Source organism: Suricata suricatta, chromosome 10 (assembly GCF_006229205.1).
Source record: "Suricata suricatta isolate VVHF042 chromosome 10, meerkat_22Aug2017_6uvM2_HiC, whole genome shotgun sequence".
In the NCBI taxonomy this organism is placed as follows: Eukaryota; Metazoa; Chordata; class Mammalia; order Carnivora; family Herpestidae; genus Suricata; species Suricata suricatta.
In genome coordinates this window covers 100,497,329-100,522,324 of record NC_043709.1, presented here as the reverse complement: position 1 = coordinate 100,522,324, position 24,996 = coordinate 100,497,329, and the positions used below count along the sequence as shown (strand labels likewise).

Sequence of the window (24,996 nt, the reverse complement as noted above, 5' to 3'; positions counted from 1 at the left end):
TCGGAAGACAGACGTGTTGAAATTCAAAAGATTACCCACCTCTGACTTTAAATAACATGAGCTGTCAGCTTGGAGCAGAGGACTGGTGTTCAGCTCAGAATGTGCAGCTGCTGGGTTTGCTTGGTTGTAGTGTGTGTGTGTTAATATCCATTTGCTGGGAGGCAAGAAAAAGCACTTAGCCAGGATAGTGCTGCTGTTTCTCTGGAGAACAAAAAATTTCTCAGCACATTAAAGCATGTAGTTATGCTAAGAAAAAAATGACTGCAAAATTATATCTTGGGGGTTTCCATATTTATCCACCCCCTGGACTATGAGTCAAAACAAGATTTATTTGTGTAGTTCGTTTTAAACTGCCAGCACTTCAAGCTCAACTTGGAACATGGGGAAAAAAAATCAAACTGCTATTTTTTGCTCTGTGCTGTACATTGTCACCAATGACCAAGATCACTGAATGAGAATTAGCTGGTGGTCCATGAAGGGAAAGGAGTGAGCCCGGCTCCTTTGAGCCTAAAGGACTGTTCTGCTTTGGGGAGGAAGTGGGGAAGACTGAAAAAAGAAAGGAACACCTCTTTTTCAGAAGCAGATTTCAACCACAGACCATGTGATGCTCTTGTCACATAATGCATAATGCGGCACAATGCAGTGGCAAAGGCCTAGTTTGCAGTTCTGGCTGAGCGTCTGGCAAGCTGTGGGTACTTTTGGACAAGCCACTTCCTCTCTCTGGATCGCAGGACTTTTCATCTATAAAACAAGAGCCTGCATTAGATTAATCTCCAAGCTCTTTCCCCCCAGCTCAGAGACACAGCTCTTGTTGGCTTAATGACTCCAGTCATTTTCCACTTCTTTGACTTATAGGCCTAACAACAGAGGGCTATCAGAGTGACAAAAGATCGAGACAAAAAGTTCAACATGCCAGGGCTGCAGACACTGGGGACCAATGAACTGGAATGGGGAAAACCCCAGCTCTTTCAGGCTTCTACCAAATCCTGTTTTCCCTCTCTGATACAGGCCCAAAGTCTCCAGATGTCCAGTGCGTTTCATGGTCTAACCATGGGACCCTTAGAGCCCAGCCAGTTTCTTCTCTAGATTTGACTGGTTAAACCAGTCCTCCCAAGCAGAGATGAGAAGGAGGTGTGTGTGTGTGTGGGGGGGGGGGGTTGGAATACTGAGTTGGCAGGAATGGCAATGTGCTTTGATTCGCTATCACATACACGGGAAATGTAAAATGGGAGGAGAATCAGCACAGTGTTAGGCCTCTTCTGCAAAAGGCCTCCCTGGGCTTGGGGGGCAAAAACCAGCATGGGTGGCATAGAACAGTCGTGGGGGCAGGGCTCTCCCACCTCATAGAGCAGGGCATGCTTTCATTCTCTTGCACCAAAGGATTTGGGTTCCTTTGGGACTGGAAGAATCCTCAAGGGTCCTCTCATCTGCTCCATCCTGGACCTCCCTGCCTGGACTCCATCCTGGACTCCTCCGCCTCCCCCCTCCAGAGGATCAAAATGCTGTAGCCTGTCAGAATGTGGGGGCCAGGAGGAGCCCTTCAGAGCCTCTGGTCCATTCTGTCATTGGGTGATTGGCCAGTTTTGTGGGCAGGAAGTCTGAACTGGGATGGCAAGAACTTCTTTTCAGGGAACTCCGTGCCTCCCCCAAGCATCTGTTCCCACCCCACACAACCCCTTTCAACAGCGAGTCTTTGCCACGTGTAATCCGTGGCAATTTATGCCCTCTGTCTTTACACTGCTTTTCAGGTTGCGGGAGGAAGGGGCACTGAGAACAGCTGGCCAGCATTTACTTAATAATAAGGTTTCAGAACCCGAAGCCTGTTATTAAAGCTCCCCCTCCACCCTCCCTTCTCCAGGCGAGGGAGTTGGCAAAGTGCTTGGAGCTCTGTGGAAAAATAAGGTACTCCACAAATATAAAGTTCTTATTATTTTCAGTTCCCTCTGATCAAATTAGGTGTCAGGTTTTAATCTGTCACCTGACACCCCTGATTGCTGGTTGCCAAGGCAGAATGACTTAGCTTTTCAAGACTCTTGAGAATAATTGCATCCATGATCCCACTGTTCCCCACCTTCAACACAGACTCCACCATCTGACACTTGTTCAGATGTTCATACCACCGCCCCCCGCATTTGTTCTCGAAACCCTGGCCATTGGACTGGGTCCCCACACCGAGTCAGTCCCCCAGAGCGCCTTGTGAGTGCAAGACATGTGGGTGAAACGCAGCAATCCTTGCTGAAGGAGCACAGACATCTCTGAAACTGGTTTAGAACCTTGCTTCTCCAAGTATGGTCCCTGGACTGGGAGCATTGGCCTTGCCTGGAACGTGTTAGAGATGCAGAATTTCAGGGCCTACCTAAGATTCTGAAACTGCTGAGTCAAATTCTGTATTTCAACAAGGTCCCCAGGAGATTCCTATGCATATTAGACTTTGAGAAGGGCTTCCCAGCCTGGGGGAACCATGGCAGCTGAGAATCGGAATCACCTAGGGAACTGTTGCCTTTTTTTTTTTTTTTTTTTTTTTTTTTTGGTATTTCCAGGCCCTGAATCATTCTACTGGGGAGAGAAGGCTGTGGCATCTGTTTTGTTTGAAAGCATCACAGGTGATCCTGATTATCCAGGTTTGGAATCATCATTTAGAGTTTACTTGTACCTTCTGCTAAAATGTTTAAGAAGGAAAACTCAAGCTCTAAACTACACAGAGAAGCCCCATCCACATAGATAATTCTGACATAACTGCATACGGAATTGCCCCTTTGGTGTGGCTTTCTGGGCCTATAGATGCACTGGGGCTTCCTGAGTGTGTGCTGAGTGTGTGCTGACCCCACTTGGGAACATGCCTAGTTGTCCAGAGAATGATGGAACATTCTAGTGCTTGGCCTAGTTGTCCAGAGAATGATGTAACTCATGCTTCGACCTGCCAAGATGGCCCTCTGATATTTCTTTGCACCCCCCACCCCAATTCAGCCTGACATGCCATCTCTTGGGCTAGATCATGAGCTGTTGGTGCAAAACAGGGTCCTCAGAAACTACACCCTCTACTGATGGCAGAGAGCATGGTTCTGTAAGTGTGACTCTATCCATCCCTATTGATCCCAGACTTTTTGAACAGCCTCTGTCTGCTCTAATATATATCCAGATATAGGGGTGTCTGGGTGGCTCAGTCAGTTGAGCATCCGACTCTTGATTTCGGCTCCGGTCATGATCTCACTGTTAGTGGGATCAAGCCCCATGTTGGGCTCTGCACTGACCTCATGGAGCCTGCTTGGGGTTCTCTCTCTTTCTCTCTCTGCCCCACCCCTGTTCATGTTCACTGCCACTCTCTTTCAAAATAAATAAATAAATAACTTTTTAAAACCTTAAAAAATTTAGATATTAGGAGACAAATTAGGGATTGAATGTGGCTGGGAAAAGAACAGATGATGCAGAAGAAAGCATGGTGTCCATTTCCCCCTTTTGATAATGAGACAGCTGTATTAGATCAGAGATTTTTCAAAGGGAACCCTCTTGTCTAACAAAATTGTGCCTGGACTTCCAATGTAGAAAATTGAATGAAGAAGAGGGGCTCTGACCAATATGGAGGATGATGAACCCAGAATGTGACCACAGCCCCTTGTCCGGCCTTCCCCAACATCATTATCTTCCCAGGGCTCTGAGGAAGAAAGGTTGAGAATCACTGGGTTAGGTCATCCCTAAAATCTCTCCTCGTGCTTAATTTCTGTGAGGCAGATAAATCTGTAGCCATATCAAAAAAATCATGTCATAAATTCCAAAGTTTTAACAGGAATCGCTTCCAGATTACCCATACCATCTACTTCCCTTATTAGCTTGGTGTTGTTCACTAAATTTCAAAACTTATACTTTCTCTGCTGTAAATTTTTTAAGCACAATACTTTGGGAAACAATTTGTATTAAGCAAATTTCAGAGAAATGCTTGAATCTGGTTTCCATTCTTGTTCCTTATTTTTCCTGGAAATGAGAGGGATGTGGATGAACAGCAGAGAAAGGAGGGGCCCAGCCAACCTAAACTAGAAGAGAAACAGATTTTGGTGGGAGGAATTACAGATTTTGGGGCCAAAAGGATGAAGAAATGAACAACTCCAGTGTTCTACCCGCACAAGGACTCTGTACTCATTCATGCCTTCCACGTGTGCTGAGCACTAGTTCTGGGGGCCCCAGGCCAAGCACTGGTTATACAGTGACAAACACACAGTATCAGTTCTCAGGAGTGGCCTTCAGGGCAGTGTGACAGTGCGGTCAGGAGGTAAGGGCTAGGGCAGGTTTTAGGGGCTTGAGCAGGGGTTTGAACATAAACTCCATGAGGACAGAAAAGTTGGGTCTTATCTGCTGTTAGAATCCCCAGTGCTTGGCAGTGGTTTCAACAAATAGATGAACAAAGCAAGGATCCCGCCAGGGGAAGGAGTCGACACATCCTCTCTGACTGTTTGGTTAAATACTCAGCAGAGATCCTGTAAAACACATATGTGGCTTGTCCACACTGACCTTGGTCTTGTGAAGGCTACATGTGAGAGGCAGAAGAACACGCAGACAGTCAAGAAGTAAAAAGCACTTACAAAGCGACTTATTGTTGGGGCCCCTCGGTGGCTCAGTCGGTTAAGTGGCTGACTTCAGCTCAGGTCATGATCTCAAGGCTCATGAGTTTGAGCCCCATGTTGGGCTCTGTGCTGACAGCTCAGAACCTGGAGCCTGCTTTGGATTCTGGGTCCCTCTAGATCTGCCCCTCCCCAACTCACACTCTGTCCCTCTCAAGAATAAACATTAAAAAATTTTTTTATAAAGTGACTTACTGCAAGTATAAATCAAGAGAGTAGAGTCCCACAAATAACCCAGAATTCACAGAAGAGTGCTGTTGCCTGTGTGCCCTGCCCAGGGTGACTTTGGGTGAGCCAGAGGCTCTCACATTGTGAAGGGATGTGATAGACACCCCCAAACACTGCATGGTGCTTCTCCTGGGCTGGACATAGCTGGGCTCCCTGCAGCTGGAAAAGTTCAGGGGTGAAAGAAGTGAAGAACGTGGTGGGACTCGGTTTAAACATGGGGTTCTCAGGGAAACCTTCCCTGATGCTCCACTCTAAGCCTCTCCCCCAATCCTGTGCCACTCACTCGTGGCACTTACAGTGATTGCAATGACACAGTTATTGATATAATTTGTATTTTTCAAGTCTCTGCCTCCATGAAGGCAGGGACTATGTCTGTCTTATTCATATCTGAATCCCCAGTGCCCAGTACTGGGCTTGGGTGATGGCTGTATGAATTCCAGGATGGATCTGCAACTGGAGAAGGTGGGCTCTGAATTAGGTTTGAAGAGCAGAGGGCCGGGCAGGAGACGGGCAGGGACAAAGGGGAGGCAGGAGTCAGCATAAGTGCTTCTAGAAAGGTCACCAGCTCACCTCCACGCTGTTCAGCCACTGCCGGACTGACAGGAACGACTGTCTGGCTGTGAGATCATACATGACGATGACCCCGTCGGCCTTCCTGAAGAACTGCTGGGTGATACAGTGATACCTGCCATCAAGGGGCCACGGTCATGGGCTGCATGGCTTCCCCCGCCCCGCACCCTAGCCCTGCAGCCCTGATGACGGGCAGTGCAGGAGTCAGGGTTTGGTTGGGGACGCTCCTCACCTCTCCTGCCCGGCCGTGTCCCACAGCTGCAGGGCCACGTACGAGTCATCCACGTGCACCATCTTCACCTGATAATCGATGCCTGCAAGGTGGAATGAGCCTATCACTTCCCAGTCAGAAAACAATGCCCCCCAACACGTCTGGAAGCACATGAGGCCAAGGCTGACAATCCTCCCCATGCAGTTCCTGAGAGGAGATGTGGGGAACTAGACAGAGAGGCATGGAATCTGAGTTCTAGTCCTGTCTCTGCCACTGTGGGATGGCTGTGGGGTATTGATCAAATCACTTAACCTCTCTGTCTGTCACTGTAATGTAATCCACACCCTCTTTAGGGATACTATAATAAGGTTCAAATGAGATCACACATGTAAAAGCAATTTACCAAAGCAAAGACCATTGTTATTTTTCATGAATTTACCATTGCAAAGATGAAGGAGGAAGAGAGTATCCTCATATTTCTTTCTTCTCCTCCTCCCTAAAATCTTTTTCAAAGTTCCCCTAATAAAATTCAAATATCTCTGGGGGAATGGATCACACTTTCAGACTTCCATAAGCCAGTGCAGAGGTTTGTGGAGGAGTGGGGCAGGGGAAGAGGTGCTGGGCAGGTGGGGGGGGGGGTCAGAAGAGAGGAAAGGGGGTAAGGGAGGGAATCGAAAGCAACATTCACCTTTGAGATGGGCTAAGGGCTCCTAATCCCATCCACTGGGCCAGTCAAAATCATCTTTCTGAGGCTGGAACCCTACCCAGAGTCTTAGAGCAGAGATACAATGTCAGAGACATGCATTCTCTACTGCGCAGTGGCCCTCAGAGATAAGGACCTTGATGCAGCTTCTCTGAGAATGTACTCTTCTTTCCCACATCATGTAAGAATGTTCACAACTCAGGGCACCTGCGCAGCTTAGCCTGTTAGGTGTCTGACTTCTGATTTCAGCTCAGGTCATGGTCCCAAGGCCATGGGTTTGAGCCCTGGGTCAGGCTCCATGCTCAGCTTTTGATTCTATCTCCCTCTGTCCCTCATCTTTGTTTGCTCTCTCTCTCTCTCATATATATATATATATATATTCACAAATGCTTAACAACTTAACATTATTTAAAAGTCTTTCCCCATTATAGCATCAGATCAGGGAACCAGAGGGCATCCCCTCCCTCTTTGAAAAGTCCCATCCTCTGAGGCCTTTACTGTGGAGGGCTCAGTAAGGGACAGCAACAGAATCTTGGACAGAATGAGACAAAAAAGACAACCAAGAAGGAGTAAATAGAAAAGGTCATTCCAGCCATTGTCTACAGGCAAAGGCTAGTGCACTGGAAGGGGCCCAGGAGTGGCCGAAGGCGGCAGAGTCTTCCATTCCTATCATGTCAGACCAGTAGGGACTCTAGAGGCCCTGTGCTTCATAGGCAAGGAACTGAGAGGGGACTGCATCTGTGGATTTGAGAGAGAAAAAGAGTGATTTGTCCTATGGGCAGAATGCTTGATATTTCTAGCATCTCTCCATCCTCACAGTGCTCCTGTGACATCCATGTGCGGTTATTATCCACATGATGCACGGGCACATGCCTGCATGCACATCTGTACACTCATGCATGTGCATACACACTCATGCATGCACCTGTGCACGGATAAGTGCATGTGTACTCCCCACCCCACACCACTGAGAGATGAAGAAGCAGGTGTCCAGCGGTGGTGTGCCTTGTCCAAGCTGGGCAGCAGCTACGGTGAGTTGCAAGCCCAGTTCTGAAGCTCATTCTTCTTTTTGGAGCAGCACTGTGTGCACAGGGGCACCTGGCAGGCTCATTTCACCCAGAAAGTCCAGGACCAAATGCTCCCATTAAAATGGATTATGACCCTGGGCTGAATCTGAAAGGATGCGTTTTCTTCTTAGCTAAAAGTGGAAGGGCTTCCCCAGTCTGTGCTCCGGGGGACTGAAGGAGCTGCCTGCTTCCTGATAACCACTCAGGAGAAAGCCAGCCATGATCAACACACCTTCAGGGCCTGATCTGAAAGCAGCCAGAGGGTCCAAAGCCCCTGAAGACAAAGCCCTCTCCTGAATGGAAAGGCACACAGGTGGGGGTTGGGGACAGGTGGTACTGCTTGGGGCAGCTAGGTCTTGGCCGCTGTCATGGTCCTGCTCTACCTCAGTGGCTAAACTCTTTGCCAGAGGACAGGGAACTTGTCTTGCAGGGAGCAAAGTGGACCACAGAGTGTTGGACACAATGGGTCTCTGTGCCGTGCTGAGCTTGCTGCGGGTCCCTGCTGGATACATGATGTACTTCTCTCTGCAGCCTTGGACAGGCCCAAGAAACATTAAGCCCACAGGGGAGGTGGGGGGTAATGGCAGGAGACACAAGGGATCACAGTCCACTAGAACAGGTGACACCAGTGACACAGGACCAGAAGGCCTGGAATAAACTGGCTTCTAAGACCACAACCAGTTCTAATATTTCATGAGCAGAGGTAATGCACGTTGTATCTTCCGGTCTCAGTTCTTCCTCTGACCAGCTGGGTGACCTTGGTGACATTACATCATTTTGGGGGAAATGAGGTGTGATGGAGGGTATGGAGGGATAGGTCAGAAGTTCATGATCTTTTTTTAATGTTTATTTTTGAGAGAGAGCGCACCAGAGCAAGTGAGAGCAGGAGAGAGAGAGAGTGGGGGAAGGGCAGACAGAGAGGGAGACACAGAATCTGAAGCAGGTTCCAGGCTCTGAGCTGTCAGCACAGAGCCCGATGCAGGGCTCGAACTCATGAACCTTGAAATCACAACCTGAGCCAAAGTTGGACAGTTAACTAACTAAGCCACCTAGGCACCCCCAGATGTTCATAATCTTTAAGTTCAGCTGTGACATTCAACGAACGCATGGAAGTGACCCGCAACTTGCAACCTAACTGGTTCCTGAATGACAGCTGGACCTTAGGAGCCCCATCCCCTTGAATTATGTCCTGTCTCATTGTGTAATAGTATGGGTTACAACTGGGCTGACAGAGTCCAGGGAGGGTGACGTAAGCCCTTCTGGACAAGACCGGCCCCAGACGTCATTTAGAGTAGGAGGAATATGGGAGTGGGGAGGGTCTGCAAGGTGTCATGGAGAAAAACTGGGGATTTCTCTGTAGAAATGGGGAGGAGGGAGAAAACCAGACTGGTGGCCAAGAAAGGGCAGAGTGCATTCTGTTGGGGAAAACTTCTGGAAGGAACACATTGGGTTGTGGCCTGTGACTTAAAGCAGGGGTCTGTGAACCAATGCGGGGCAGTGGAAGGAGCACAGGACTCAGAGTCCTTGTTTTCAAGGAGCTTTATCTTCTATTCATCAGCCTTGTCATTTATAAAGTGAGCTCCAGTATTCTATACAAGCCATCATTTGGCATCTCTGGGACACTCCCAGGGCTCGAGCACCTGCCCGTGAAGAAAGCTGGTCCCAAGGTGGGGTAGGCAGGGTGCTCCCAGTCCCATTGCTGTGTGGTAGCACTTACATGGTGCACAAGGCACAAGTTGAGCAGAAATCACATTTGTATGATGGAGTAGGAGACCTGAAGTCCCCTTTGGTGGTGGTGGTAAGACAGAAGGACCTGCTGAGCCCCTGTTAATGCTGTGCTGAAGTGAATGTGCTGCTGCCAGAGCCCCAGTCTAGGCTTGGGCTGCTTTGGCCGTAGGCAGGACTCCGGGGCTTTCTGTCTCTTTAAAGAGAGCATCCTTCTGGTGGTTGGCATGACATCTGTTACTGACATGTGTACCAGAACAAGGCACGTTGTGTGGCAGGGAGACTAATTTCAGCTGCTGTTCCAGCATGTTCTGCACAGTGTGATGAAGGGCATTCCTGATTTGGAATCTTTGATATTTTTCCCTTCCTAAATTGTAGGTGTTTCCATAATTGGCCTCCTGGGAAGTGCGAATTAGTCTGATCCTTCCTTTTTCAGAGGCTTCCAGCTCAGGGGCACGAGTTGGAAATGAAACCCTGATTCCCTAATTTCATTGACAGGAGAGGCACACTGTGTGTCACCTTGCCCAGAGGGATGCCTCTGAGGTCCAAGGGGCTGGAATCTGCCCCTTGCCTCCCATGAGCTTGTGCTGGAGCCCTAAGCTGCGGGGCCTACCCCATGGAATGTTCCTGGAAAGGTGAGTCCTCCCTCCCACAGCCATTGCTTCCTGCAGAACACTGGGTTCACTCTCAGACCTGCCTCTCAAGGCCACACTCGTCCAGGCTTGGGTCATAGGCTCTGCCCCTCTTCCTGTCAGGCTCCTGATTCTTCATCTGGGGACACTCAGTCTTTGGGTGGAATGAGCCAGAAGGGAGGGGATAGGAGAAGGGTCCAGATGTGATAACAGCATAGGAAAAGACACAACAGTAAGAACAGGATGCCTGAAGCGTGCATGTGGAGGGATCCACATACAGGAGAAAATCTGGAAGGAAAGAGAAGAACATGGTGTCTTCCCAGGCAGGGCCCCTGGAGTAGGGAAAGTCTGTCTGATAGAGCCAGCTTGTCAGGCAGTCAAAGGTCAAACATGGTCTGCACAAAGAACCGGGCTTGGGAGCTTTCCTGTATGACTTGGTTCAAATCCTCCAGGAGGAAAATCCTGAAGCCCCAAGGGGGTTATTTCCTCCCAAGGTCACATGGATGATCAGTGGGAGTCAAGATGAAGATCCAGGTCTTCTGATGTCCCCCCGAACTTTAACAGCCTTCTCTGCCTGTACCAACATGTGCCCACCTCTCATGGCAGGGAAGTGTCCTCACCACCTGCTGGGTACTGGGCACACACAACTCAATACTGTTAGGAGACACTGTGAGATGGACTAGAAGGGAAATGTAGGGGGCCAGTATCAGCACTAAACCAGCTGACGGGATGTGGACAAGCCTCTTCACCTCTCTGAGCCTCAGTTCCCTGATCTGTCCATTGGGCTGATAACGGTACTTTCCCTCCAGGGTTGTGTGAACATAGATTTGAAATGATGAATATAAAAGCCCATGCTACTATGCGTATCTCATCAATATATTCTTAAATCCACTGTGGTATAAGTGGTACATAGTACGCACTTAATGGATTTATGTTTCGCTTGAGTGATTCAAGCAAAAGCCAAAAGGTCATACACCCGTGGGTCTTGCCACATATTCAAACGCAGTGAGCAAAGGCCTCTATGTGAATAAAATATGACTCAGTACTGGGAACACATTAAGCCATGATCATCCATTAGAGGCTGAGCTTAATGAGCTTCCACGATGAAACCCAGCTGTCACCCAGCAGGTCTGGGAGGCAGAACGGGTACAATGTGATGGTAAAAAGAGCCACCCAGTGCACTGTCCTCCACCCCACACCTCTACACACACACACACACACACACACACACACACACACACGAATGCATGCACGCACACACACAAGGGCAGGAAGCTGCTGGCCCCTGGGGGGTGGGGTGGACAGGGATTGTGGTGTCAGGGTGTGCACCTGAGGAAAAGCATGAACACCCAGGGCCCTGCTGAAAATGGAGAAAAAAAAGATACAAAAGAGATGGGCTCAGAGACGAGGGAATATGAGGCAAACTTCAGTTCCCCTGAGGCTGGACAGAGGAAGCGTTCTGTGGTTCTGATCCATCTGGAATGAGCTTAGCAGCTAGCACTGTGCAGGATGCGGGAGGTGGATGTCACCTTGTCCCTTCAGCCTCACTGGGGAACAAGCGGACACGGGCCCCTACCCACCAGGCCCCCACAGCCACTCTGGCTGGGCCCCCTCTCCCTTCCTGGGCCCCCTTCTCACACCGTCCCCTTCCCAGAGCAGCCCGAGGACTCACCCACGGTGGCTGCCAGGCCCGGGGCAAACCGGTTCTCGCAGAACCTCCTCAGGAAGGATGTCTTCCCCACGGCCGAGTTGCCCACTAACACAATTTTGAAGAGACGGTCTGGGATGGAGGGAGAGGCTTCCTCCTGTGGACGGCAGACAGTCTGGCCAACTGCCAGGATGGTTACCAGCCCCTCTTCCAGCTGCGACCTGTCCCTACAGTGTCCGGGCCAAGGGGGGAATGTGCCCACGGACCAGCACAAGGAAGGGCACTCCAGCCTTGGATGCACGTAGCTTTGGGCTCTGGGGACAGAGGCTCCTTCTAGCATCAGGGGGAGGGAAGAGAGACATTCATTCAACCATGTATATTGTCTGCCTACTGTGTTGCAGACCCCATGCGGGGTCTGAAGCCACAAGAACGAGGAGGCTGGCCTGGTTTGTCAGAGGGAAACAAAAAATTACAACACAAGCTGCCAAGTGCTCCAGGAGCACGTTGGAGGAGTCAAGGGTCCACAGGAGAGCACCCTCTTGCCTGGGCTTTAAAGAGGAGGCAGAGACACTCCATGCGGGGGAAGGACAGGTGGGATGTTTGCTGGGAGGGTGGGGGAGATAGAAAAAAGGAGGCATATCTATATCACAGGGGCAGAGATCATCTGGGGTGGCCTGGGCGGCCTTGAGTTCTGTCCTATCACTGAAAGCCTGGGCTGAATGGAGGACACTCTTGTCTCCCTGCATATTGCTCTTCTGTCCATCTCATCAGCTTCTGTTTAGGACCCCATCTTCCCTGGGGAACAATCTCCACTCGGTTGGGAAATCCACAATGCCAGTCCACCGGACGGAGCTTTCCAGAGCCCAACGGTCACTGTGCTCCTTCTCCTGTGCCCAGCAGTGGCAGGGAGAGTGACTGGAAGCCGGCCTGCTCTTCAGTCTGAGACGCGAGGGCCCGGTGGGGAATGGACCTGCTCCAGGACAGCGAGGAGCTGCAGAACAAGGAGCTGCCTTCTGGCACAAAGTCCTCTCAGCTTCCCGAGGCCCCCTTCCAGCGAGCTGCTTGTGTGCTCACCCAAATCCTGCCGCCGGGCCCAGCACCACCTGGCCAAGCCAGGAGGCTCTTTTGAATCTATTTAGAAGTGGATTTGGGGGAATTAGCTCCTCTGATTGAGCAAATACTATAATGAAATGACAGCAGATATTAGCAGAACTTGAGTTTCAGAGAAAAGCCATTAACAGCCTTTTGGGGAGAAATCAATTCCATGCAGTACTTAGGAGGGGATTCAAGGTCAATTACAGGAGTTTAAACTAAACCTTAAAAAAAATCACTGCACTCATAAACTATGCTCTCTGCCCCATTTTCTTAATTCTTGTAATGAAGAAGGCCATCCACCCTGCAGGTCTCTGCTCAGCCTCCCTGCCTCCGATGGTCATCTGTCTGGGACTATGGCTCAGTGCAGCAGTCTGCGTATCCCTAGGTACAGTGACAGGTGGGGAGTGTGAGGCCCAGAGCAGGAGAAGGAGGTTCTGGCTGCAGAGGCTGTGCTGGCCCTGCTCCAGGAAGAGTGATTTTTTTGGAGGCGGGGGGAGCCTAAGAAGGTCAACGCACTGATGGCCCAGCTTCGGGCAGGACCCAGCTCACAGGTGCAGGGACTCCTACTCACATTCACTCATGTAACTCGTGTCCCTTCTGGGGGACAATCTGCAGTGAGGCAAGCATACTGGGGGGTCAGGGCTAGAGAAAGATCTGTTCTCATTCTCCTTCCTAGCACTTAAAAAAAAAGCTTTGGGAAACTAAAAGTAATACATGCTAATCTTTAAAATTAAGAAAAACAGAAAAATGGAGAAGAAAATAATAGTTACTCATAATCTGCCCAACCACACAGAAGTGGTCACTATTTGATTTTGATGCATTTCTTTGGGCTTTTTTCCATATAGATGAGTGAATATATGTTTTTTTAAAGAGACTTGAGATATTGGGGCATCTGGGTGGCTCAGTCAATTGAGCGTCTGACTCTTGATTTTGGCTCAGGTCACAATCTCATAGTTTGTGAGTTTGAACCCCGCATCGGACCCTGCACTGACAGTGTGGAACTCATTTGCAATTCTCTCTCTCCCTCTCTTTCTGCCCCTTCCCCACTCTCTCTTTCCTTCTCTCTCAAAATAAATAAACTTAAAAAAATAAAATAAAAAAGATTTGAGATATTGTAGATAATTTTATTCTACTTTCTCATATACTATTAAATTATAAATATTTTTCTGCTTCACTAAAATTTCTTGAAAATGTGATTTTTTTACAGTGCTACATAATCTCCTATTGAATTGACACACTTGAATTTATGTCTCTATTATTGGACATTTTTCCAAGTGTTTAAAAATATACACAACCATTTCTGAGTTAATTCTTTGTCTGAATCTGGTTATTTCCTTAGGAAAGATTGCTAGGACTAGAAGTGCTAGTTCATAGGATGAGGAATTTTTAAGTTCTTGATTCCTGTTATCCAGGAAGGCTGTGTCGATGTGTGCCTCAGCAGCCTTGCCTGGGAGGGCCTGCCTCACACACTCTCCCGAAGACCAGAGCCTCTGCTGAAGCTGCTTTGACTTCCCTCTGCTGCAGTGTCTGTCCCGGGCTAGCCACTGGTGCGTCTGGGAGAGCCAGCACCAACATGGGAGCACGTGGCGAGAAGCTTGGGCACACGTCCCTGTGGCGCTAGACTAGGCCTCGCTCTGCTGGGCTTCTGCTCACCCTCTCGGCCACAGGGGAGAAGACATCTCTGACACACCCCACCCGCCAACTGTGGGGATCACATGGCACTGCACACAGGGATGCTTAGTTGTTCCCTTTACCTTGTCTCCTATTGGCCTCTTGACTCTCTTACATTTGGGGGTATATCTTGGGGTATTTAAAACCCCTGTGCGGCCCCTGCCCAAAAGTGTAGGTCTGCGATGAAGGGGACGTGGAAGGGTGTGTAGGAGGGAGGGGTTCCTACTCACTGCTGGTACCATCCGGTTCTGTTTCCCCCTGGTGTAGGGCCCTTCAGGGAAAGGATATGTAGGCATGAATGTTAAGCCAGTCCCTGGAATGACAATGATGCCAACAAGTCCCCGCAGTGGTCAGAAAGGTTTCCTGTCACATATGCTAACACAGCCATTTGAAAATGCTCCAGTGATAGGGATCGGGTCTAAAAAGCTGCCCCAGTGGATGGGGGGAGCCTCTTTCACATCGTCATGGACATTTCTGTAGCCTTTCAGAGGGCCAAGTGAGAGGGGAAGGGGCTTAAGGAGTCTGTTCCTGGGCCTGGGTCACCAACAAGGTGAGGAACATCATCACCATGGACAAGGGGAAGATGGTTAATAGGGCCTCCTTCTCCCACAGGACTTCGCAGGAAGACCAGCGGGGAGTGCAGGAGCAATCTGGGAGTAGAGGGTCACCCTGAAGGGAGGTATGGGCAGGGGATTCAGGAATGAAAAAATGATTAGTTGATCAGGAAGTGAGAGAAAAATGATGGTGCAAACTTAACAGAGCAATGATTGGCCCTGTTGGAAACAGTTACAAAATATGAGAGATGATGTGCGATTTCCAACGTTCGTGATAACTTTATGCTAAGAGCCAAGCATAGTGTCTGCCTAAAGTAGTTACTCAATAAATGCTTCTGAATCTGAATCAGAAAAGAGAACATAGGGTAGGGAGTGGGGTAAACAACGGAAGTTATGAAGAATAATTACCAGGATCTGAGTCTCCCCAGTGACCCTGAGTTCAGCAGGGCAGGCTGGTATCAGAAGAACACAAATACAGTGATTCATAAAACTAGCTACACCTGACTTTCCAAGCTGCACCTGACTTCCCAAGTTGCTTTTGTGGCGTTTGGGTTCAAATGCAAATGACAGGTATGGGAGTGACATCTATGAACCAACATGGGATGTGTCCTTACCTTAGATAGGTCTTCTTTTCCAACAGGCTGCCCTCGGGGAGATGTAGGCATGAGTTCCAAAGGTGTGACCTGTTGGCTTCGTCCTTCTGCCCTCTGCTGGGAGGCCTCTTCCTCTTCTAGGCATTTGCTCAGTGGCTGCTCCAAGCCACCATCCAAGAGCTGGGGCAGGGGGTCTTCTTCAATAGAGATGATTCTGCGGAGTTCCCGGGGGAGCGGACCCCCAGGACCTGGCTCCTCTCCTGGAAGGGGATATCCACTCAGGCCCAGGGAGCTTCTCCTTCTTGAGAAGCCAAACACATCATCTTCCTCTTCTGACTGGCTATTTTGAGGTACGGAAGAAAGAGAAACAGGGAAAACAGCACAAAATAGATCAATGGAAACTGGACAGATGTCTGATAGCTCTGTGACAAACAAGATGTCTTGAAAGTCCTGCAACAAACAAGCAAATGAAGAGCAATGTACCTTGGAGGCAGAGAGCTCCAGGAAAGGAAAAAATCAGACCCAGCACTCTTTGGCTCATTCACCCAACACACTTATGGAAGTGCTTAGTGAATATACAAATGATAAAGTGGTGGTGATGTTGATGATGGTGATCATGAAGGTGGTGGTAATGGTGGTGGTGATGAAGGTGGTGGTGAGGATGGTGATGATGAAGATGACGAAGATGGTGGTGATGATGAATACCAGCAGGTATTTAGCTAATGATCTAGTCACACACAGATGGACATGTCCTCCTGGAAGGCTCACTTAATGGAAGGCTGAAGCAGTATGGCACAACTAAATACACTCTGGCAAGCCGTGGGAAGTCCTTAAAAAATGGAGTAAGGGTGTGAGGAAAGGAGCATAAAAGATCTGGAGACAGGGGCATCTGGGTGGCTTAGTGGGTTGAGCATCCAACTTCAGCTCGGGTCATGATCTCAGGGTTCGTGAGTTCAAGCCCCACTTTGGGGCTCACTGCTGTCTGTGGAGAGTCCATTTCAGATCCTCTTTCCCCCTCTCTCTGCCCCTCCCCCCACTTGTCTCCTCTCAAAAATAAATAAAATATTTTTAAAAAGATCTGGACATAAAGTATCCACAATTAACCACCAGGTGGCCTTGGCTGTGTCTCAATACCAGCCCTTACTGACTATGCCACTAGGTAAGACATTTCTACTTTTCCTAACCTCAGTTTCCTTAGCATAAAATGTGGCTCATCTCCCCTGCCTACCTCACAAATAAGACAATGCATAAAAAGAGGCATGTTCACAAAACAGCCCTCGAAAATGTGAGTGGGGGGGTACGCTGCTCTGGGAGGAGCCCCCACCACTGGCTCTAAAGCAGCTGCCCACTGGGGATGGGCTTGGGGTGGAAAGCAAGCCAAGCAGGGCACCTCTACCTGCCTTTCCTACTTTTTCTCTTTCAGTGTCCCTAGAAGCCAAGGTAAAGAGTAAGTGGCCTCAGAGGCCTATGTACATATTTGCTTCCAGAAGCAAATGATCGTCAAGAACAAGGAAAAGCAGTAGGAGGTGGAGGGAAGGAACTGGACCACCACATGTGGAACGAAGGCACAGGCGGTATTTTCAGGTGGTTTGGACAGCAAAGGCCTCACAGGCCCTTCCTGGAACAGAAGTTCAGACCTCTGTGAACAGTTAAAGCTGGGAAGTGTTTTAAACACACATGCACATCCCCACTTGTGCACACACGCATTCAATGATTGGAAAAGGAAGCAGAATGTGAATGAGGTAAGGAAGTGACGGAGAAAGAAGGGGGGGAAGATCACAGAGTATGCAGAACAGTGAAGCTCCCTTCATTCCCCCTCCCCGGGCTTATAATATTTATTATTCCTAAGGACCAGTAATAGGAGGGAAAAGGGAAAAACTTCATATATCATCGTTCTGAAGTTAAGTGGAACTTCGAAAGATAAATTAAGATAGAGGGCTTGCTCGCAAAAAATGGTGACTTAATTTGAGTCCCTTGGTATACAATAAAGAATTTTGTAGCAATACAAGGACCTTTCCAGTTATTTATAAAATCATAGCTTTTAACAGAAGTGGACTGTCCTCTCTCCAACAAATTTCTCCTATAGTCTACCAAGCCTACTTCCACACAAGTGTATAAGTGTGTGCACACGCGAGTGTGCAAATACACACACAGCATGTTTTTTTAAAGGTTTTGCAGCCACTTCAGTAGCCCTAAAATGAAGCACTCTTTGAAAAAAGCTTTTGCTTTGGGAAATTCTTGAGCACTATTGACATTCTGTAATACCCAGAGCTTAGCATGACTATGTTCATTTTTGGTTTTGTCACCAAAGCCTGTGTACCAGCAGCAGAGAGCAGTGGCCTCTGCCAAAGTCTGTACTGGAATTTATGGTGCACAATTTGTTATTTGCTTGATTGCCTGTTTCCATAAGCTCCATGAGAGCAAAGCTAGGGTCTGTTTTGTTCACCACTGTGTACTTAGCACATAGCAAAATATCTTACACATAGTAGGCACTCAATGGATATTATGGCAGGAATCATCTTTAACTCATTTTTGGAGTCTTCACAGAACTCAAAACAATGTCTGGTACAGAGTAAGCAATCGGTGAATGTTTGTTGAATGAATATATGCAGCATTGAGGAAATGACAGGCCAACTATCATTGCAGAAACTTGGATCTCAAACTCTACCCTCTTTTGAGCTATTTAGAAAATATAGGAAACCTAACAGAGGACCCTAGGGAGGGGAAGGGGGAAAGAGAGTTGGGGGAGAGAGAGGGACACAAATCATGAAAGACTATTGAATACTGAAAACGAATTGAGGGCTGAAGGGGGAGGGGGAGGGGGGGAAGGGGGTGATGGTCATGGCGGGGGGCACTTGTGGGGAGAAGCACTGGGTGTTATATGGAAACCAATTTGACAATAAACTATTATAAAAAAATAAAGAAAATGAAAAATTAAAAAGAAAATTAAAAATAAAATAAATTAAAAAAGAAAACAAAAAAAAAAGAAAATGAATTCAGAGTGATTGGGTCCAAAGACTTGACTGATGAGCTCATCAACATTTCCAGTGTCATTTCCCCTTTTCGTGTTGTATTTCATGCTTGCTGTCCTCAGGGTCTCCTGGGTGAGCAAATTCATGCACTTTTCCCCTGACTTTGATACTTAGGGGTCTGGTTGCCTCTACCTTTCTTTGGCTATTTATGTGGATGGAACAACACGTCAAAAAAGAAGAGAGGGCAGAGGACTGGCTTGCCTCTTTCAATGGGCAATGAGCCACCCCTTTGGGGACTCCAACTCAATTATGTGCTGTCTAATAGCCACAAAAAAATGTTATCTTTTAGGTAATTAAATATGAGTCATTGAAAGGAATCTGTCAAGCACAGGCCCTACTCCTGCTCATAAAGGAGTTCACCTATTGGAGAGTCCATACCACACTTTAATTTCCCTTCAGAGTCCAAACAGTCATGTCCTTGAAAAACCAAGGGCATCTATCCTGCTCAACAGAGAACAGTCTCTTCCAGCCATGCTCCATCTCTCCTGCTCAACCCCTCTCATCCTCTCTCTCTCTCTCCTCTGCTGATACACAGCACCTTTTCAGGTCCTTTCTGCAGGCACACGCCAGGGTGGGGAGGCCCCAGAAGACCATGTCCTGTCCTAGGGGCCTGCTCTGCACAGTCCTCCCACTTCAATGTCGGGACAGGAAGGAGCGTGTCCTCCAAGATTCAAGGGGAGTGAGCACAACTGAGTCTAGGCTTCCTTACCCATGACCACTCCCCTCGAGACAATGGGCTCAGAGCCAGCTCTCAGTGAGTGCAAGACAAATGAACACATAATGAAGAAATACAAGATGACTTACCTCCTAAGAATCCCTCTGCTGTCCATATATTTGCCTATCACAGAGCCAGATCTCTGTTTCCAGTTTGCCTTGGAAGCAGCTGTGTTTGCCTTGGCTGCCTTATCTTTCTGCAGAAACACAGAATGCCCTCAGATCCATGCCTGCGGATGCGTCCCAGTGTTTGAGCAGAAAGGGCTCAACTTTCCCACCTCAAAGGTCAGGTTCTAAACATATTTTTGAAGTAAGGTGCAACGTTCTTATGCTATTAGTGTTCACCCACCCTTTCCTTTTGCTATCGTCTCTTGCCCGGATCCCTCCATCTTCCACCCAATAATCTAATGGAGTCAGTCCGTACACAGTTTAGAGCCTGGGGCCCACCTCGTTACCCCTCACAGGAGTACTGACAGTTTGCAAGATGGCAATAAGAAGAGATAATATGGAATGCATAGGAAAATGTTTATGGGTGGAAAAGACAGTGCATCTTTAAATCACATTCATCTGTGTGGCTCTGTTTACTTCCAAAGCCCCAGAAATGAGAAAGGGACCAACCCAGAGGATCGATTAGCCCAGTGCCCTGGGGGGAGTGGGGGCTTACAACCCCGTTGGCAACGCTCCCCAGCGGATGTCTTCCAGGACATGAGGGGGAGCTCGATCACAGGAAGAATCTCTCATCAACCATCCCCACGATTCCCAGTGCTTTTAATGAGAGAAGGAGGGGCTGCAGTACTCCCAAGGCCCCTGAAGGTATGGCTATAATGATTCCAAATTAATCTTTAATTATTATTCAGCATGAACATGATTTTATCCCTCTTTCTTCTATTCCCCACTAGGGGTTTCTAATTCCATTCCCTTTTCAAAGCAAAATGAGTTTGGCAGGTGGAAGGACGTGAGGTCAAGGGATTAGGGGGACATTTGGTTGGAAGTTTTAAAATAAAGTCAGTGTTACTTCTAAAACAATTATAACCATTATCATCATCGAACAAACATGTGTAGGCTTAAGTATTGCTTGAATAGCACACAGAGGTAGGCGGGAGACAAGTTTGCTGCCAGTCAGTGACAGAAAAGAAATAGTGGTATAACGAGGTCCCCCAGGGATTTGCAGCTATAAACCAGGTTGGACCTAATTCATGGCAAACTGGCTGCCCGACGCTGACCACATTTAGGCCCTTGTCCAGCTAAGGGCCTACAGCATGTGACCCTCCTCTTTCTAAGAGTTTTTTTTCCTCAAAAGTCCGTATAATATGGAAAAAAGAACAGGAATTCCCTTTCCTCATGTGATAGTTGGGGCCGTGGTCCAAGGAGGCTGATGACTTGCCCAGGGACACATGAGAAATTCATGGTGCAATAAATCCTGATAATTAAAACATTGCATCAGTGAATCCTTCCCTCTGTTTCCTTCCCTTCAGAGCATCCGATGACTCCTATCTAAAGGGGAAGCTGAGTAGGAGAACGCGGAATCCTGGATTTTGTTTAATGTGGCTCTAAGTGAAGCCCTGTGAATAAATATAGGATTCTGTGCTATTAGGGAAAGTATGGAAGTGTAAGAACTCAGGTCTGGAGGAGCAGGGTCCTCACAGGAAGAGAAATGGGTACTTAAAATCAGCTATGTTAATAGTCAAATATACATTTTTAATTTGTTCCTTGATGGTGTAAAAATGCAAATTTCATCAAGTGATAAAAATTTTAATGGAGAAAAAAACACTTGTGAGCATTTTGGTTAAAAGTGATCATGACATTTCAATTGTGCCATCTCCTGGATGGAACTACCATGTCCCTGTCCATGAAATTCGTGACCCTTTCAAGTTCTTCAGTTTCTTTATGCCAAGAGGAAAGTGTGTTGCCTCATGGAAAACTCACACACTGGGTGAACCCGCATTTTTCAGAAGGCCACCCTGCATTTTTTATTATTTTCAAAAAATCCATGCCATTTTCTGCTTACACAGAAAGGATGAACCAGACCTCAAGGACATTCTGGGGCCTGTCCCAGCAGGGGCTCTGGTGGCCAGCACACCCAAATCCCGTCGGAAAAGGGAACACAGGGCAGTTACCTGAAAACATATGTCTCGTTCATCCCGAAGGTGCTTGTTCCTTTCCCTGCAAACAGAAAAGGGGAATCTATTCAGACATGGCATTTGCAGTCGAGAGATCCAAGAGCAGCCACTTTGCCAGTGAGATGGGTGCAGAGAAAGGCTTGATGTGAAAGGCCCAGGGAGCACGTAGAATCTCTTTCTTTAGGGGCTGCGACAGAGGGTAGTTTGTGTGTAAATCAGTCAGAGGCAGGGAGGTAAGAGAGAATGACTTTTTGACACCCACCGCATTTCAGGATCATGCACTGGTCTATCCTGCCACTAGGGGGAGCCTCCCCCCAGAGGGTGACCAGGAGTTCCAGGTGCACCTGGGAGCTTACTATTGGTCGTGCGCTCTCTCTGAATCATTCAGTCCATGCATACATGCAGTCACTCAACAAATGTCTCCTGAGCATCCGCTACATGCTAAGTACAGTCCTAGCTATCAAGGTTGACACAAATGGATAAAAGAAAACATTTCTGTCCTCGGGGAATTGGTGTTTTAGTGCAGGGCTCGTTGCTATGGAGAAAAATAAAGCAGGGATGTGGAATAAAGACTGCAGGGGTACAGTGGTTTTTCAGTAGTCAGGGAGGTCAGGGAGGCAGCATCTGGGCAGAGGCTTGCAGGAGCAGAGGGGCAGTTGAGGGAAGAGCAGCACAGGCTGAGGAGACAGCGAGGGCTAAGCCTGGAGTCAGGCTCTCCTGGGTGTGTGCAAGGAACACTGCAGAGTGCATCAGAGTGCTCAGAGGAGAGCCATTAGGAAATGAAGTCAGAGGGGCGCCTGGGTTGAGCGTCTAACTCTTAATCTCAGTGCAGGTCATGATCTCACAGTTTGTAGGATCGAGCCTCACGGAGGGCTCTGTGCTGATGGCACAGAGCCTACTTGGAATTCTGTCTCTCCCTCTCTCCCCGCACCTCCCTGCCTCAAGACAAATAAACATTTTTAAAATAGGAAATGAGGTCAGAGAAAGGTGGGGAGACAAGTGGAGACCTGCCCATTTGTGGTCTTGTGGGCCATTGTAGGAACTTGGGATTTTACTCCAGATGAGATATGAAGCCGTGGAGGTTGAGGGAGTGGCAATGGAGTGCCCTCATCTGACTCAAGTTTTCAAAGGAACCCTATAGATGCTGTGTTAAGAATATATTGCTGGAGACAAGGGTGGCATCCTGAGAGCTGGCCACTCTTTTTAGCAACGTGGAGGTCACTGGTTCCCCTTTCAGTGCAATTGAGGCAGAAGGAGCCTGACTAGAGGGTTGAGAATATGGAGATGGAATGCAAGTGTAAAAAATTCTTTTGAAAGATTTTGAAAGCCATTAAAGAGATGGGAAGTAGCTGGATAGGGAAGTGGTGACAGGAGCTAGTGGGTAAGAAATGCTATAGGACATTGGTTGGTCTCTCTAAATGAGAACCAACTGGCCATGGAGGAGAGGGAACACAGGCCGGACCAGCCCCTCAAGAAGGAGGTTGCATTCTAGTGCACATTTTGGAGCCAGGCACACCAGGCGCTCAACCACCACAACAGAGAAGGCAGGAGGTGGGCACAGATGGGCACAGGGACATGCTTACGTGACGACTCTGCCTATCTTCACGATAGTAGCAAACCCTGAGAATGGCAGAGCAAGAGTCTCATTCCAGAAGGCCCCTTCTTCTGTGCTGGCAGAGACCAGAGAGGTTAGCAGTCCTGTACCTGGGCAAGGACACGCGGGCCCCGGGAAGCCCACCTCCATCAGGGAGTACACTGTATTGTTTCCTGCTTCATGCAACCATTTCCATCCAGAAGCTTCAGCAGTCAAAGAGACAACACACCCTCTAAATAATTGTCCACTTTCATTCACACTGCTTCCTTGTCATGATGGTCACTCATATATATTATCTAACTCTCAAGAGAAGCCTGTGAGGCAGGCATGGAGAACTAACACTCCAACTGGCTAACTCAATTGCCCAAGGTCACCCAAGGTAGTAAGGATAGTGCTGGGTCTTGACCCAGATCCTGCTCCAAAGCCCATGTTCCCAGCTGAGTGCCCTGGAATTGTTTCCTTTTGCCACTGCTTGACCCTAGGGGGGCACTCCCTTCCTCCTGCTGTCACAGCCCAGCCATTGCCGTGATGGGGGCAGACCCTGTCCTTCCCTGCACCTCCAACTCTCTATCCCTCACCTCAGCATTACCTCTGTCATTGATTCCCGTTTCCCCACTGCTTTGTGTCGCTACCTGATGATTTCACTGTGGAGAAAAAGTCTGCCATGGGGGCCTTCCTCACCACGAATGGATTTTGACCAGCTAGAGCTTCTCAGTTTATATGCACGCCACAGCACAGAAAGGCTCAGGGCACGTGATTCTGCACAAATTCCAGTCTCCGTCAAAAAGACCCATGCGTTTGTAGAGATCTGCTTTGTCATTCTCCTCTGCTCATTCACTTTGAATCTATCCTTCTAAGCACAACAGAAAAAAGGGGAAAAAACCCAAATTTGTCCTTGTACACCCTGTTCTCTTCTTCTCATGAAAGACTTCTAAGATTCAAGACCTGCTCTCAAATGGATTAGCACTTGGCCATGTCAGAGTTCCCTTCCATCTCCCCAGCTTTGCAGTCCTATTTGAACTATGTATCAAGGGAAGTAAATCTAAAACGCATTCAGTTCTGAGCACTTTTCAATTTGGTAGCATCAAAGATGCCAGACATGGTGACCTCACCTTGCTTTCAAATAAAACAAAATAAGTCAGAGTGCACCTGATTCAAGACTACTGCCATCTAAAAACCAGAACCTGGGGCGCCTGCGTGACTCACTAGGTTAAGCAGATGATTCATTTCAGCTCAGGTCATGATCTCTAGGTTTTTAAGTTCCAGCCCCACGTCAGGCTTTGTGCTGACAGTGTGGGGCCTGCATGGGATTCTTCTCTCCCACTCTCACTCTCTGCCCCTCCAGCACTCTCTCTCTCTCTCAAAATAAATACATAAACTTTAAAAAAGTCAGAACTCAAAGTGCTCGTGACCCATCGCCATTCCCGAGAGGTGTTTGGCAGACAGAAGGTACTGCAACTTGGAAACCTCACATATGAAAGTGAAAATCCCATCTTTCCGCACACAGGTTTTGTTTTGGGTTTGGCTTTGGCACATTCCAGACCAATGAGCTTTGAATTTATAGTAAGTTTTAGCAAGTGGAAGAAACTCTAAACTTCTTTGCTCTGTTTATGCTCTGTGTGTGACTCATTTGCTCATTCAACAGACATTGAGAGAATATGGCTGAATCAAGAGAATCAGCCAGATACAGATCTCAATTCTGACTCCCAGAGTGAGTGGCTCTGTCTCCTTTGGTAAATTGCTTCATTTCTCTGCTATCAGTTTCCTTCTCTGTTAATTTCTCTATCCGGAACTCCCTTCCTCTCCTTAATTTTGTTGAAGATGAAAGGGACACCAAGGGCACGTTGGTGGTTCAGTCAGTTGAGCGTCTTGACTTTGGCTCAGGTCATGATCTCAAGTTGTGGGTTCGAGTCCCATGCATGGAACCTGCTTTGGATTGTCTCCCCTTTCTCTCTGCCTCTCCCCAGTTCATGCCCTCTCTCTCTCAAAATTAACATTAAAAAAATTTTTTTTAAAAGAAAGGGATACTATATCTGCCATTGGGTGGATGCTCAAGAAATTCAGTTCCCCTCCTACCTGAGCAAGTACTGCACAAGGTGCTGTGAGAGATGTCACAAAAAACGAGGCAGAGCCTACCTGCAGACATACAAACTGGAGAGGGAAGTGGGCGTGTGTGTGAATGGACCAAACATAGTATGCTGGGGATCAGGGGAATAAGGGCACTTT

The 24,996-nt window shown here is 48.1% G+C and overlaps 1 protein-coding gene across 10 annotated transcripts in view; it reads right to left on the bottom strand.

Moving 5' to 3' along the window:
- CRACR2A (calcium release activated channel regulator 2A) overlaps nt 1-24,996 on the bottom strand; it is a 134,110-nt gene that overhangs the window by 12,188 nt on the left and 96,926 nt on the right. For 5 of the 10 annotated variants that reach the window (XM_029954250.1, XM_029954246.1, XM_029954248.1 and 2 more), the window contains 6 exons: nt 21,174-21,219; nt 19,147-19,253; nt 15,332-15,650; nt 11,422-11,554; nt 5,644-5,725; nt 5,412-5,526 (listed from right to left, as the gene is read on the bottom strand). In XM_029954250.1, coding sequence (XP_029810110.1) covers nt 5,412-5,526; nt 5,644-5,725; nt 11,422-11,554; nt 15,332-15,650; nt 19,147-19,253; nt 21,174-21,219 — 802 coding nt within the window. Of the gene's footprint in view, nt 1-598; nt 742-5,411; nt 5,527-5,643; nt 5,726-11,421; nt 11,581-15,331; nt 15,651-19,146; nt 19,254-21,173; nt 21,220-22,779; nt 22,842-24,996 lie in introns of those variants that run through there. The other 5 variants (XR_003914335.1, XR_003914336.1, XM_029954251.1 and 2 more) reach the window with 5 other exon arrangements.